The sequence below is a fragment of the Hypanus sabinus genome, chromosome 9 (genome assembly GCF_030144855.1).
Source record: "Hypanus sabinus isolate sHypSab1 chromosome 9, sHypSab1.hap1, whole genome shotgun sequence".
In the NCBI taxonomy this organism is placed as follows: domain Eukaryota; kingdom Metazoa; phylum Chordata; class Chondrichthyes; order Myliobatiformes; family Dasyatidae; genus Hypanus; species Hypanus sabinus.
The window spans coordinates 92,623,941-92,639,632 of record NC_082714.1 but is presented as its reverse complement, the minus strand read 5'-3'; the positions used below and the strand labels follow the sequence as shown (position 1 = coordinate 92,639,632).

General features: G+C 47.4%; 1 protein-coding gene across 5 annotated transcripts in view; it reads right to left on the bottom strand.

Annotated features, from left to right (window-relative positions):
* Nucleotides 1-7,183, bottom strand: part of LOC132399636 (aryl hydrocarbon receptor nuclear translocator-like) — an 89,351-nt gene extending 82,168 nt beyond the window's left edge. The window contains exon 1 of one of the 5 annotated variants that reach the window (XM_059980227.1): nucleotides 6,868-7,183. In XM_059980227.1, coding sequence (XP_059836210.1) covers nucleotides 6,868-6,889 — 22 coding nt within the window. In that variant the 5' untranslated portion in view covers nucleotides 6,890-7,183. The remainder of the gene's footprint in view (nucleotides 1-6,867) is intronic. The other 4 variants (XM_059980226.1, XM_059980225.1, XM_059980228.1 and 1 more) reach the window with 4 other exon arrangements.
* Between the last annotated feature and the right edge of the window lie 8,509 nt (nucleotides 7,184-15,692).

The following is a 15,692-nucleotide window of genomic DNA, read 5'->3' as shown; positions in this document are numbered from 1 at the left end:
GTTTTGGTTCTACACAGATAACCACTCCAATCTTCCAGAGGACTAATTTTTGCCCCTTGCTAACCTTTTGCTCTTAATATATCTGTAGAAGCCCTTAGGATTCTCATTCACCTTGTCTGCTATTGCAACCTCATGCCTTCATTTAACCCTCCTGATTTCCTTCAGTGATCTCTTGCATTTCTTATACTTCAGTACCTCATTTGTTCCTACCTGTACTTCTTTCTTTTCTTATCCAGGACCTCAATATCTCTTGAAAAGCAAGGTTCCCTAAGCCTGTTATCTTTGCCTTTTACTCTGTCAGGAACGTACAAACTCTGTATTTTCAAAATCTCCCTTTTGAAAGCCTCCCACTTTCTAAGTATGCCTTGGCCAGAAAACAACTTGTCCCAATTCTTTACCTGTCAAATCCTTTCTGATACCATCAAAATTCGACTTTCTCTCATTTATAATCTCAACCCAAGTACTAGACATCCTTTTCCATAATTACTTTGAAACTAAATGCATTATGATCACTTGCTGCAAAGAGTTCCCATACACAAATTTCTGTCACCTGCCCTGTCTCATTCTCCAGTATCGCACTCTCTCCAGATGGAACCTCTATATACTGATTAATGCAACATTCCTGAACTCATGTGACAAACTATTTCCTATCCAGCCCTTTTACAGTATGGGAGTCCCAGTTAATATATGGAAAGTTAAAATCACCAACTATCACAGCCTTACGTTTCTTGCAATGATCTGCAATCTCACTGCAAATTTGCCTTTCTAAATCCGCACACTATTGGGTGAGCTATAATTATAATACCATTGATGAGTCATACCTTTCTTATTCCTGTTCTACCCATAAAGCCTCACGGGACAAGCTCTCCAGTCTGACCTGACTGAGCACTGTCATGACATTTCCCCTAAATGGTAATGCCAGCCCTCCTTTAATTCCACCCCCTGCTCTTACATATGAAACAACAGAACTCTGGAGTGCTGAGTGGCCAGTCTTGCCCCCTCCTGCAACCAATTCCATGTGCTGATCAGCTTTTCCTGCAATACTCCTTGCTCAGAAATATACACAGCTCAGAACATTAGTCTCACCGTGCTCAACCTTTCGATTCCTAACGTATGCAAGCCTAACAGCATCTTTCTCCACAACCTCTCCTCTACCTGATCTGGCACTCTGGCCATCATCCCTCTACAACTCGAGTAAACCGTCCCACTAGATAATTAGACTCCCCTCCAGTTCAGGTGCAAACCACCCCTTCCGTACAGGTCCCACCTTCCCTGAAAGAGAGCCCAAAGATCCAAAAATCTGAAGCCCTCCCTCCTACACCAACTCCTTAGCCAGGTATTAAACTGTATAATCTTATTTCTAGCCTCACCGGCACGTGGCAATCCTGAAATCCCAACCCTAGAAGTCCTGTCCTTTGACTTAGCACCCAACTCACTTTGCAGGACCTCGTCATCCATGATATCGGCAGCGACATGGACCTCTACCTCTGTCTGTTTATCCTCCCACTAGAGGAGAGGTTGTGGAGAAAGATGCTATTAAGACTGCCTACAAGGTCAGGAATCGAAAGGTTGAGCACAGTGAGACTAATGTTCTGATTTGTGGACACAATTGGAGATGTCCCACATCTGGCACCCTGGAGGCAGCAAACCATCTGGGAATGTTGTTCTTGTCCACAGAACCAGCTTTCTGTTCCCCTAAGCAATGAATCCCCTATCGCTACAGCTCACCTCTTCTACCCCTTTTTTCCTTCTGAACCACAGAGCTAGACTCAGTGCTAGAGACTTGACCACTGTGGCTTTCCTCTACTGGGTCATCCCCCTTCCCCTCCCAAATGTATGCAGAGGAGAATGGCCACGGGTTCACTGCACTAGCTTCACCCTCCTGATGGTCACCCATTTACTTGTGTCCTGCACCCTTGGGTGTAACTACCTCCCTGCATGTCCTGTCTATGAACCGGAGCTCAACCAGTTCCAGCTCTAACTCAACATGGTCATCCTGCAAGCAGAGCATTTCACTGTCCTGTCTGGCAACCCCAGTACTCTAAATGTACAATAAGAAAGAATAAACAATGTAGGTTTTTTCTGCACGCAACCATACCAATGTTGATGCCTTCTATTTTGTAATTTTGCACTGTAAAGCAGTAAATTTCAGGTCACATACGACAGTTATAATAAACCTAATTATGAGTCATACTTGTTCTGCTTCTCTTGAAGCACTGGATCTGGAAAAATCTGAAGCAGATTTATCAGAAAGGATGCAATTTTAAAACACCAAGCTCAAAGTACATTTATTAAAGTACGTATAACTTATTTATCTTCTCATAGGCAGCCACAAAACAAAGGAACAGAACAGAATGTACAATAACCTCTACACCACAAAAAATAACAAGCACCCAATGTGCAAACAGAAGAATGGTGCAAACTGCAGAGTCCCTCAAAGTGAGTTTACAGCCACGGAGCCAATTCAGCATGGAAGCGAGTGAAGCCGGTTCAGGAGCCCAGTGGCTGCAGGCCACATTTGCAAAATCTGTTCAGCATTGAGGAACACTGAGACAACACAAACTCGTTTTTCTATTCCTGGTGCAAAATGTGCAGGAAATTAAACTACATTTAAACAGTACTCGAGTGTTTCCTAAAAAGAGGATGCAACAGTCACAGGTGTGATGTGTACATGGTCATTACAATAATTTGTTTATTGTTGGCAGCCAGACAGCAAGGCCTTTTCACCATATTTCACTATACTTAGGAGGTGCCTGCCCCAAGTATGAAGTGATACACTTCGGAAAGTCAAACTTCAAGGCAGAGTACAAGTTTAACGGCAGAGATTTGGGGGTCCATGTTCATATTTCCTCAGGATTAAGGATGGCTTCCTTCCAAAGTTCAAAGTAAATTTATTATCAAAGTCACCTGACATACTGAATCTTTGCAAACTCCTGAGCAGAGGTGTTACTGTGCCTTCTGTGTAATGGCACTTGCATGCTGCACCTGAAATGACAATGCTAAGGAATTGACCCTCTCCACCCTTGACCCCTAATGATGACTGGCTCATGGACCTCCTTTCTCCCCCTCATGTAATCAATAATCAGCTCTTTGGTCTTGCTGACATTGAGTGGGAGGTTGCTGTGGCACCATTCAGCTAGATTTTCAATCTTCCTCCTCGATACTAATTTGTCGCCACCTTTGATTCAGCCAACAACAGTGGTGTTGTCAGCAGAATTAAATATGGCAGTGGAGCTGTGCTCAGCCTCACAATCATCAAGTGTAGAGAGAGAAGAGCTGGAGGGGGCGGTGGTCTGAGCTCCATTTCTGAGATGGCTGTTGAGGGCCCATTGTACTGTACTATTACATAGCTACTGCCGAAAACTACTTGTTATGTTAGTGTAATATTACAATAACAGCTTATATTGCACATCCATACTTGAAAATTTACAATGTGGAGCCAGTGTGAGAGTGATTCATAAGCAGAATACACACACAGATTGAAAAGCTTTGTTAAGAGTTTCTGCATTAAAGTTGCTTCCATTGATCGAACACTTGTTACACAGCAAAAATGTATTGTCAGATTGGAAATATCAACACACAGACAAGAAGCTTGGTCACGCTGCTTGATTTAATGAGCGTTGAAAAATATGTCGAGAGATACAAGGTTAAGGGAAAGAATTCAGAAGGTTAGGGTAGCTGGAAGCACAACAATTAAATTTGGGCAGTATAATAATAAATAAAAACAGTCTAAGAGGATGCACTTCGTGGTCCTAAGAGGCTGCTTCTGTAACACAAGAGATTCTGAAGAGCAACACACACAAAATGCCAGAGGAACTCACTTTGATAGTGTTGCCTGACCTCCCGCTTTCTTCCAGCATTTTCCAGCATCCAGAGAGGAATAAACAGTAAATAAACACCTTTGTCAGTCCTGAGGAAGGGTTTCAGCCCGAAACGTTGCCTGTTTATTCAATTCCATAGATGCTACCTAGCCTGCTAAGTTCCTTTGGCATTGTGTGTGTGTTGCTTTGGATTTCCAGCATCTGCAGAATTTCCTGTGTTAACAATTATTTTGTTCTCTTTACACTTGTATACTGGAAATGACATTAAACAGTCTTGAATTCAAGGACTCCCACTACCATTTTCTCACTGTTGTCATTGAGCAGGAGTTACAAGAGCCCAACAAATGTTGACCCACACCTGAACATTCAACAGCTTCTTCCCCACTACATCAGGTTCCTGACCTGATCTGAGAAAAAACATTAACACTACCTCAGACCAATTCTTTTTTTAAACCTCTCTCTCGATCTTACACTGGTGTTCTTTAGCATCATATAAGCAGCATGCACAAACTATTTTTGTTTCATTTCTTTTGTTTATTTCTGGAATATATTTTTTAATTTGTTAATTTATTTGCAGTTATATTACTGCGTGTGTGTGTTACATGTACTGTGTTGTGCACCTTGGTCCACAGGAACATTGTTTCATTTGGCAGTATACAGGCATATGGTTGAATTGACAATAAATTTGAACATGATTTTACAAGAAAAAAATTAATTACAATAAAGCATGTGAGAAAGATCAAAGTGGGCATTGTATTGCTAGACTGTAGTGATTAGAGCTGTGCTTATGATTTATGTTCATTTTTAAAATTAAGTTTTAATGATACAGCATGGAGCAGGCTCGCCCAGCAATTCCACAACCCCAATTAACCCCAACCTAATCACAGGACAACTTACAATGACCAATTAACCAACCCAGTAGGTCTTTGGACTGTGAGAGGGAACCAGGGGGTGTGGTTAAAACCCACACATTCCACTGGGAGGATGAACTCACACCTGAGATATATTAGCATTACGCTAACCACTTGGCTGCTGTGGAGCCCCAGTGTACAGTGCCTACAGAAAGTATTCACAACCCTTGGAAGTTTTCATGTTTTACAACATTGAATCACTGTGGATTTAATTTGGCTTTTTTGACACTGTTTAACAGAAGATGACATTTTTGTGTCCAAGTGAAAACAGATCTCTACAAAGTGATCTAATTACAAATATAAAACACAAAATAATTGATACATAAATATACACCCCCTTCGTCAGTATGCTGCAACTTTGGCAGCAATTACATCATCGAGCCTGTGTTGATAGGTCTCTAACAGCTTTGTATATCTGGACACTGCAGTTTTTCCCCATTCTTCTTTACAAAACTGATCACGCTCTGTCAGATTGCATGGGGATCATGAGTAAACAGCCCTTTTCCAGCCACAAATTCTCAACTGAATTGAAGTCTGGACATTTGGCCACTCCAGCACATTAACTTTGTTGTTTTTAAGCCATTCCTGTGTATTGTTGGCTTTATGCTTGGGGTCACTGTCTTGCTGGAAAACAAATCTCCCAAGTCACAGTTCTCTTGGAGACTACATCAGGTTTTCCTCCAGGATTTCCCTGTATTTTGCTGCATCCATTTTACCCTCTACCTTCACAAGCCTTCCAGGGCCTGCTGCAGGGAAGCATCCCCACAGCATGATGCAGCCACCACCGTGCTTCATGGTAGGGATGGTGTGTTTCTGACAATGTGCAGTTTTTGGCTTACACCAAACCTGGTGTTTAGCCTGATGCCCAAAAACATCAATTTTGATTTCATCAGACCATACAGCCTTCTTCCAGCTGACTCCGCATGCCTTCTGTGCATTTTCTTTCCAACAAGGGCGTTCTCCCATAAAGCTGCGACTGCTGAAGCCCCCAGCAACTTGTATGTGCAGTCTCTCCCATCTCAGCTACTGAAGCTTGTAACTCCTTCAGAGCTGTCATAGGTCTCCTGGTGGCCTCCCTCACTAATCCTCTTCTTTACATGGTCACTCAGTATTTTAAGGACAATCTGGGAGATTTACCTGGCTGTGCCATAACCTTTTGAAATATTTCTTGATGATTGACTTTGCTGTATTCCAAGGGATATTCAGTGACTTGGAAATGTTCTTGTATCCATCTCCTGACCTGTGCTTTTCAATAACCTTTTCGCAGAGTTGCTTGGAGGTCTTCGTGGTGTAGTTTTTGCCAGGATACTGACTCACCAGCAGTTGGACCTTCCAGATACAGGTGTATTTTTACCACAGTCAATCGAAACACCTTGACTGCACACAGGTCTCCAAAAACATCTCTCCATTTAACTAATTATGTAACTTCTAAATTAATTGGCTGCAGCAGTGCAACAGTGATGATTCGGTGTGTCATATTAAAGGGGGGGTGAATACTTAGACAAACAATTTTTTGTGTTTTATATTTGTAACGAATTTCAATCACTTTTTAAGAGATCTATTTTCACTTTGACACGTCTTTTTCTGTTGATCAGTGTCAAAAAAGCCAAATTGAATCCACTGTGATTCAAAGTTGTAAAACTTCCGGGGGGGGGGGGGGGGGGGAGTTGAATACTTTTTATAGGCACTGTATAACATTATAATAAAATCTTGTGATGTACTGTGCTGCAAAAAAAATCTAATTTTCATGGTATTTGTGTGCCCATGACAATAAAATTAAACATGACCTAAAGGCTGAAAACATTACATCTGCACGATTTTTCATTCTAAATTCCAGACAACCACAATCCGAGCGTGCTATGTAAACATGTCACGCTGCAGTACAGCAACATCCCCATTAGGGGGAGGGGGGATAAAAAGTTGAAGCTAAAAAGTGTGACCAAAATATGGGAATATCCTATTGTGAAAACTACATCGACAGTAACGTAATGTTAAAAGAATAATAAACGTTGAATAAATTATCATTTAATAATAGGCGACAGCTCTCATCACTCAATCCTGTAACTGGTGACAGGGGTGCGCAAGGAGAGCGATGGCCTCGAAGCCTGGGCCTCGATTTTAAGGCAGCCGCTCACCTGGGTTTACAGCTGTGGCCATAGATCAGCGAAGCGGCGGTCGTCGCCTCCTCCTCCTGTCCTCGTCCTCCGGCCGCCGGTACATCCGCCGCCAACGGAAGGGCGGCTGGTGCTCCTCTGGGGTCTGCACGCGTTCGACTACCGGAGGGTCGTTCTGGGCGCGGGGCTGAACAGTGGGGACAAACTCGGGGACGCGAGTAAACTTCGACAAAATGGAGGCCTTCGCTACCGCGCAACCAAACCTACTGGGATTCCCTCCCCTGCGTTCCTGCTGGCAGTAAGGGGGCGGGGAAGCCCTTTGACGGGTTTTACCTTTCACCAATCGCCGGGAGCCTTCCGTCCGTCCGTCCCGAACGTCCCGCCTTGTCCTGGGTTGATTGACAGCTTCTCTCCTCCTCCGAGCCGGAGATTGCATCGAGCTGCGAAGTTTTGTCCTTCCTAAGAATTTATCGGGAGAAGTTTTTTTTGTGTGGGGGAGGGAAGTAATTGTTTTTGAACTGGCCAATTTTTTATGAGTTTGCATATTTAAAAATCAAACATATCTTTTAAAATATACTCTAATGTTTTAAAAACAAATTCTATCGCACATTGTCTCCGACACCTACATACAGTAATTTCCCAGAAAGGGACATCATTGTTAAAAGCGCAGTTGTGAAGAAGTGCCATAATTAAGCCTAAAATCGTGAGTTTTCCTATCAATTCGGGTTAGTATTGGCTAGCATTTGGTGAACTTAAATTATTGTAAGTGGCTTCACAATGCCCACTGATCGCCCCACACATTTTTACTCGAGCGCTTTGTTTGGTCGTCACGTCCCTACCTAGTGTAACCTTTAACGCATCGGCAAAAAAAAAGGTAAAGTCCGCTGCGTTTGGATAGACCAAGGTCAAAATAAGCTGCAGGGTTGAATTTTAAAATGTATTGAAATTACTAAATATATAAATATTTCTCATAAATATTTCGTACAATTAACACCACCACTCGTCCACTGGGGGAAGGGTGGAATGACGCCAGGACATTTTACAGAGGAAGTTCTCTATTATAACTTTCTAAACCTTATGGGTGTGTGTATGTGTTTTTAATTATTATTGCTTAAAAGTCAAACATATTTCACACCCTTGGTACAAACAGATGTTAGAATAATGGAAGATTAAATGTTTGTTTATATATTCAGATTGAGAGTTATTTATCAGATGTACTGTACATTGAAACATACAATAAAATGAGTCCTTTGCGATAAAACCAACACAACCTAAGGATGTGCTGGGGACAGCCCGCAAGTTTCGCCACAAATCATGGCTCCAACATAGCATGCCCACAATGCTGGAGGAATTCAGCATCTTCACAAGGGATTAAGGCGCAGACATTTCTGAATGGCTGGAGAAGGAGACAGCTGGTAAGAGAGGACAGTGGACATGGGAGAAAGGGAGGGAGGCGGGGCACCAGGGGGAGGTGATAGGCAAGTAAGGGGAAGGGAATAGGAGGGGAGGGGGAATTACCATCAGGTTGGAGGCTATCCAAATGAGGCATTGCGCCTCCAACCTCAACGTGGCCTCACCATGACAGTAGAGGAGGCAATGGGCCAACATCAAGTCAAGTTGTCACTTTTATTGTCATTTCGACCATAACTGCTGGTACAGTGCACAGTAAAAATGAGACAACGTTTTTCAGGACCATGGAGTTACATGTCAGTACAAAAACTAGACTGAACAACGTAAAAAAAAAAGAGGAAAAAGAGACACACAGCAACTACACTAGACTACAGAGCTACCCAAGATTAAAAGTGCACAAAACAGTGCAGGCATTACAATAAATAATAAACAGGACAATAGGGCAGTAAGGTGTCAGGTGCTGGATATTGAGGAGTCTGATAGCTTGGGGGAGAAAACTGTTACGTAGTCTGGCATTGAGAGCCCGATGCTTGGGTGCCTTTTCCCAGATGGCAGAATGGGCATGAGGAATGGAATTAAAATGGTTGCCCACTTGGAAATCCCACTTTCAGCAGATGGAGTGAAGGTGCTCAGCAAAGCAGTGCCCCAGTGGGTCTTACCAGCGGATCAGGAGGCAGCATCTGCAGAATCTCGTGTTCATGTTCAGCAGAACAACACAAGCGAACGAGGATGAGAGATGACATGAGAGAGGTCTACAAGATGATGAGAGGCAAAGAGATTGAGCAGACAGTCAGAGACTTTTCCCCAGGGTGGAAATGGCTAATACAAGAGGGCTGAATTCAGAGGGCAAGTCCCCAGATACCCAAGCAGGGAGAGGTGTTGGTAAACTTAGAGGAGACCCAGTGAGAAACGGCCTGGTGTCTCTGGGGGAAACACTGATGAAAACTGGGGGAAACTCTCAGAGACGTGAGGCGAGATATAGGCTTTTATTTGCTGGAAGAAAGAACAAGCAGCAATTGACCACCACACTGCATCCTGAATACTGCTGGGGCTGTGTCTCAATCTCCTTTATACCGGGGTCTGTGGGAGGGCGTGTCCAGACAGGTATATGTAGTTCACCACATTCACCCCCCCCCCTTTGTTTTAAAAGAGAGTCCCCATGGGGGCGAAGTTTCTTACAAGTATATTTACAGGTTAAGTCTATCAGGTGGTCGAATCTGTCGCTGTGATTGCACAGGTGCCGGTGGTGATTGCACTGGAGACGGTGGTTGTGCTGGTTCCGGCCTAACTGGCATCAGCCCACTAGGCGTCAGTGATCCCTCATGCGTGTGCAAGGCACCTGGTATATGCGTGTGCGAGGCGCCCGGTATAGGAGTGTCGTGAGGAGTCTGTGTAGGGCTTGGTTTGCGCGGTGTCACCTCGGGTACAGGGTTCATAGTTACCGGGGAGTGTTCGGGGTAGTGGTCTGCTGCTCCTGCAGGCGCCTGGTCGCAGACAGAGACTGTGTCCTCCCGCCCATCAGGTAAGACCACGTAGGCATACTGGGGGTTTGCGTCTAGTAGGTGAACCCTCTCGACCAGCGGGGAGTATTTATTGCTTCTCGCATGTTTCCGGAGCAGCACTGGCCCTGGGGACGTCAGCCAAGCTGGTAGGGTGGTCCCAGTGGCAGACTTCCTGGGAAAAGAAAATAGGCGTTCGTGAGGGGTGGCATTGGTGGACGTACATAACAGGGAGCGGATGGAGTGGAGTGCCTCAGGGAGGATCTCCTGCCATCGAGAGACCGGCAACTCCTTTGACTTAAGGGCTAAAAGTGTGGCCTTCCACACTATGGCATTCTCCCTCTCCACCTGTCCATTTCCCCAGGGATTATAGCTCGTGGTCCTACTAGTAACAATGCCCCTAGCCAGCAGGTACTGGCGCAGCTCGTCACTCTTAAAGGAGGACCCTCTATCACTGTGGATATAGCAGTGATATCTGAACAGAGTGAAGAGCTGGCGCGGGGCTTTTATGACGGACGTGGCAGTGGTGTCGGGGCAGGGGATGGCAAAGGGGAACTGCGAGTACTCGTCAATAATGTTGAGAAAGTAGACATTGCGGTTGGTGGAGGGAAGGGGGCCCTTAAAGTCGACACTCGGTCGCTCAAAGGGGTGGGTGGCCTTGATAAGTTGCGCCTTTTCAGGACAGTAGAAGTGCGGTTTGCACTCAGCGCAGACTTGGCAGTCCCTGGTCATCGTCCTGATGTCCTCAAGGGAGTATGGCAGGTTCCGGGCTTTCACGAAATGGTAAAATCTGGTGACCCCCGGGTGGCAAAGATGTGCATGAAGGGCGTACAGCTGGTCAAGCTGGGCGCTGGCACACGCTCCCCGGGATAGGGCATCAGGGGGTTCATTGAAGGGGCTCAGGATATCATAGTTGTAGGTGGAGAGTTCTATTCTCCACCGCAAAATTTTAACATTTTTGATTTTGCCCCGCTGTTGGTTGCTAAACATGAATGCCACTGTGCGCTGGTCGGTCAGCAAGGTGAACCTTTTGCTGGCGAGATAGTGCCTCCAGTGCCTAATAGCTTCCACTATGGCCTGGGCTTCTTTCTCCACCGCGGAGTGCTGAATTTCAGAGCCTTGAAGGGTACGAGAAAAGAATGCTACTGGCCTGCCTGCCTGATTGAGGGTAGCAGCCAGCGCGAAATTGGAGGCGTCACTCTCTACTTGGAAGGGAATGGTCTCGTCCACCGCATGCATCGTTGCTTTGGCAATGTCCCCTTTAATGCGGCTGAAGGCCGCGCGGGCCTCAGCTGAGAGGGGAAACGAGGTAGACTTGACCAGGGGGCGGGCCTTGTCTGCATAATGGGGGACCCATTGGGTGTAATAGGAAAAGAAGCCCAGGCACCGACTGAGGGCTTTGAGGGTGGTGGGAAGAGGGAGTTCTAACAGGGAGCACATACGGTCGGGATCAGGGCCAATGACCCCGTTCTCCACGACATACCCAAGAATAGCGAGTCAGGTGGTTCTGAACACGCACTTGTCCCTGTTATAAGTAAGGTTCAGGGCTTTGGCCGATTGGAAAAATCGATGGAGGTTGGCGTTGTGATCTGGCCAGTCGTGATCACAGATGGTGATGTTATCCAGGTAGGGAAATATGGCCGTCAGTTGGTACTGGTCCACCATCCGGTCCATTTCCCTCTGGAAGACAGAGACACCATTTGTGACACCGAAGAGGACGCGCAGGAAGTGATAGAGCCTGCCGCCCGCCTCAAAGGCGGTGTAGGGGCGGTCCTCTGGGCGGATGGGGTGCTGGTGATAAGCGGATTTCAGATCTGTTGTCAAGTACACCTTGTACTGAGCTATCTGGTTGACCATATCTGCAATGCGGGGAAGTGGGTACGCGTCAAGCTGCATATTTTTCTGCCCGGTCCAAACAACAACCACCTGGGCCCTCCAAGGACTTGTGCTTGGCTCAATGATCCCCTCCCTGAGCAGCCGCTGCACCTCCGACTGAATGAAGGCCCTGTCCCCCGCACTGTACCTCCTGCTTTTAGTTGCCACAGGTTTACAGACGGGGGTCAGGTTGGCGAACAGCGGTGGGGGAGGGATCTTGAGGGTGGAGAGGCTGCAAGTGGTGTCAGTAGCACAGCTGTCGGCATGGTGCTGATCGGGACGTGTGGTTCGGTGTGTGTGTGTGGTCAGTAGCGGGATATATGACGAAGTCCCACAAAACTGAGGATTCCTGACAGTGAGTGGTGGGAGGGGCCCATCATATGCCATAGTCACACTTTCGAGGTGGCTCTGGAAGTCCAGCCCCAATAGCACAGGCGCGCACAGTTGAGGCATGACCAGTAGTGCAAAGTCCCAATATTCTGTGCCCTGCACCACCAATGTCGCTACACAACTCACCCGGATGTCTGTGGAATGCGACCCAGAAGCCAAGGTGACCCTCTGGCTTACCAGCCGTGTCACGAGTCTGCAGCGTTGCACCATGTCCAGGTTAATAAAACTTTCAGTGCTGCCCGTGTCAAACAGGCAGCTAGTCCTGTGCCCCTCCACCAGGATGTCCATCATTGACCTTGCAAGCTGGTGTGGGGCGCTTTGGTCGAGGGTTACGGAGGCCAGAGTTGAACTGCCGTCTTGGTGCCCGGTAAGCACCAGTGGGTTGGGGGCAGGGCGAGGTGGCGCCGACAAAGATGGCCACCCCCATGTCTCGCACAAGGCGGGGAGGCAAGATGGTGGCCCCCATGCCTCGCACGAGGGGGCAAGCAAGATGGCGCCGACCAAGATGGTGGCCCCCATGCCTCGCACGAGGCGGGCAGGCAAGATGGCGGCCCCCATGCCTCACACGCAGCGCTGCCCGACCCTGCTCGTGGTTTAGACTTACAGACTTTGGCGAAATGGCCCTTCTTCCTGCAGCTGGAGCAGGTCGCTTCTCGGGCCGGGCAGCATTTTCAGGGGTGCTTTTCGAGTCCGCAGAAGTAACACTGCGTGGACTTGCGACTGGCAGCAGCTGTGGTCGGTTTAGGGGAATTCTTGGACTCGCGACTGGCAGCGGCGGTGGTGAATTCGCTTGCGGGCGGCGGTGACGGGGTCTGCAGTGTCCACGGAACCGGCAGGGGATCGCGCGGCTGGACAGTGTCAGTGTTGTGCAGAGCAGCCTCCAGCGTGTCGGCCGTCTCGATCGCCGAGCGTAAGGTAAGATCAGCATTTTCCAGCAGCCGCTGGCGCACGTACACTGACCTGATCCCCATAACAATGGCGTCTCGTACTAGCAGCTCTGCATGTTGCTCCACTGTCAGTCCCCTGCAGTCGCAGGTTCGCACGAGTGTCTGTAGGGCTTGGAGAAACTCCCCGCTCGACTCGCCGGGTCACTGTCGCCGTGTCGCTAAGTGATGTCTTGCGTAGACAGTGTTCACCGGCCACAGGTACTGTCTTTTGAGGGCGTCCGGTGCCCCTTGGTAGGTCGGCGGGTCTCTGATAAGGGAGAATACTTTCCGACTAACTCTGGAGAGGAGGATTTTGTACATTGTGGCAGGCTCAGACACTGGAATCGCTTCCAAGTATGATTGGAAGCATGCAAGCCAGAGTTCAAAGGCAAGAGCTGCTTCTGGAGCTTGGGGGTCCAAGTCTAATTTTTCCGGACGTAAAATACTCTCCATGTTTTAAAACTTCCAGCCAATAAAATTGATGCACTCTCGGAGACGTGAGGCGAGATATAGGCTTTTATTGGCTGGAAGAAAGAACAAGCAGCAATTGACCACCACTCTACATCCTGGAGACTGAGGCCAGGGCTGTGTCTCCAATTGCCTTTATACTGGGGTCCATGGGAAGAGCCATGGTCAGTGGGAGGAGCCACAGGAGCAGTCAGCAGGGGGGGGCGTGTCCAGACAGGTATATGTAGTTCACCACAAACACGTTCCCAGCAATGTACCATGGAACCCCCAAAAGCAAAAGACTTGATTTCTGAAGGATTAGTGGGACCCCACTCCAGCGTGTCGCTACGGATAGAGAGGATCTATGCTAAAGCCATACTCAACACCGGGTCGCAGGTCATATTGCTGTACCGTTCGTTTTACAACCGGTATCTGAAGCATTTACCCTTGACAACATTCAGTGCGCTGGAGATTTGGGGCTTCAGTGCTGGTGATTATCCGTATGACAGGTGTAACCCCCTGGGTCGCCTCAGGCTCGCTCAGCTCGTTCTCGTCTAGGGGGAACAGCCTTCGGCCCCGCCAAACTGGGTAATCAGCTGGTGTGGATGCTGTGTGATGTCCCCAACCCCACCAATTAACAGACAGGACACCATATGCGATCAAATTATTACAATTTATAAAGATTACTATAACTAAGTGATTAATAACCATCCTGTATATATGAAGGAAAAGAAAATAAAGAAAAGGTGCCAATCTTATCAAAGTCCAAACCACTTCATGCACAACCGTTGGAGCTCAATTACTGAAGTCTTCTGGCCACCATTCGATCCCCTCCGAACTCCTCGACTCGCAGCTCAGGACCACCCAAAGTGGTCAACCAAGCACATCTATCCTCATCTCCTCTCCTCGGACCCCCGCTTGGGTCCATTCCTCACCCAGCTTACCTCATCATGTCCTCTCTCTCTCACCTCCTCGCGCCAGCACCCCCAAAATGCCCGCCAACAATAGTTTACAGACTCAGAAGAGAGAGAGTAACATTAATCCCAGTTGGTTAACAAATGAATACAACTCTCATTATCAGTAAATTTTAACCCAAACAAGCTTCCAGCACTCTCTTGCAACAAAGAAGCATTCCTACTTTTAACAAAACAAAGAAGCCATTTTGATTAACATACGCAGTAACAAAAAAAGAAAGAAAAAACCCCTCTACATTTTCCGCCCACCAAATAAAAGTCATGTCCTCATGACTGGCAAATAACTCACCCACCCTTCCTGCCAACACAAACCCAGGCACAAACCGTGACATTGCTTTTCCACACAGTAGTCCTCACACCCTGTTCCTCAGGCGCTGCATAAGCCAACTTATCTGGGAGTTTTCTAACCCTCCGAGACCTCAGTATCTAAACCCTTCAGGCACGGACACAACCGGGGATACCTCAGACCTGCTATCAAATCCTCTCTCAACCTCTCACTCATGCCCCCACTGCAACTCTGAGCCCCCTGCTGCCCACAGCTAACCCTCCCCACCACACCTGACTCAGTGAGAGAAGGGCCAAAGGTCTCTTCCTCAATCGAGTGGAAGTCAGCAAAAGGCAGCATGTACCACCCAGCCAGCACATCATCCTTCGAATCCGTATTTTTCCTCATTCCTGCGATCGGTAGCTGCTGTTTGATCTTCTCCAAACAGAAACGTGTGGCCTGCACTGCTCCTGCAGTCTCTTCAACCTCCTGCAATCGAGAGATCAGCATCTTCTCTGGCCCCTCCAACTCTCGCCACATTCTCAGCAGTTCTGACTCACGCTTCGTGTTCATCTCCACTTGGGACGCAGTTACTCCACCAGCTTCTGACCTGAAGAGCAGCAGTTAAAGATTGGTCAGCCTACAGTTCAGCGTTCACTGAACGTATCTCCAGCCTTTTCTTCCTAATGACTTCTTCCCGATCAACTTTCAGGCTTTTGCACTTCATTTGAACTGTCAATGGTCATCTTCAGGTTCCCTTCAAGCTCCGATTCCCTCTTCTGAGATCTGTCCGCAATTGCTTCACCTCCGCAAATTCCCCTCTCCAGGCTCTCGGTTTGCTGTTGCCCTCAGTCAGACAACTTTCTTCGTTTTCTCCAAGTTGTTAGTCTTCCAACTGGTTCCGGATCATTGTCCCCAGTCTCTCCATCTTCATTTCAAACTTGATTCTGTAGAGACAGTCACTCACGAGCTGCGACCTTCGCCAGCTCTGGCACGTGTCCAGAGAACACTTTAACTCTTCAGTTCTCAGCCGCTCCTGCAACAGCCTCACTTCATATTC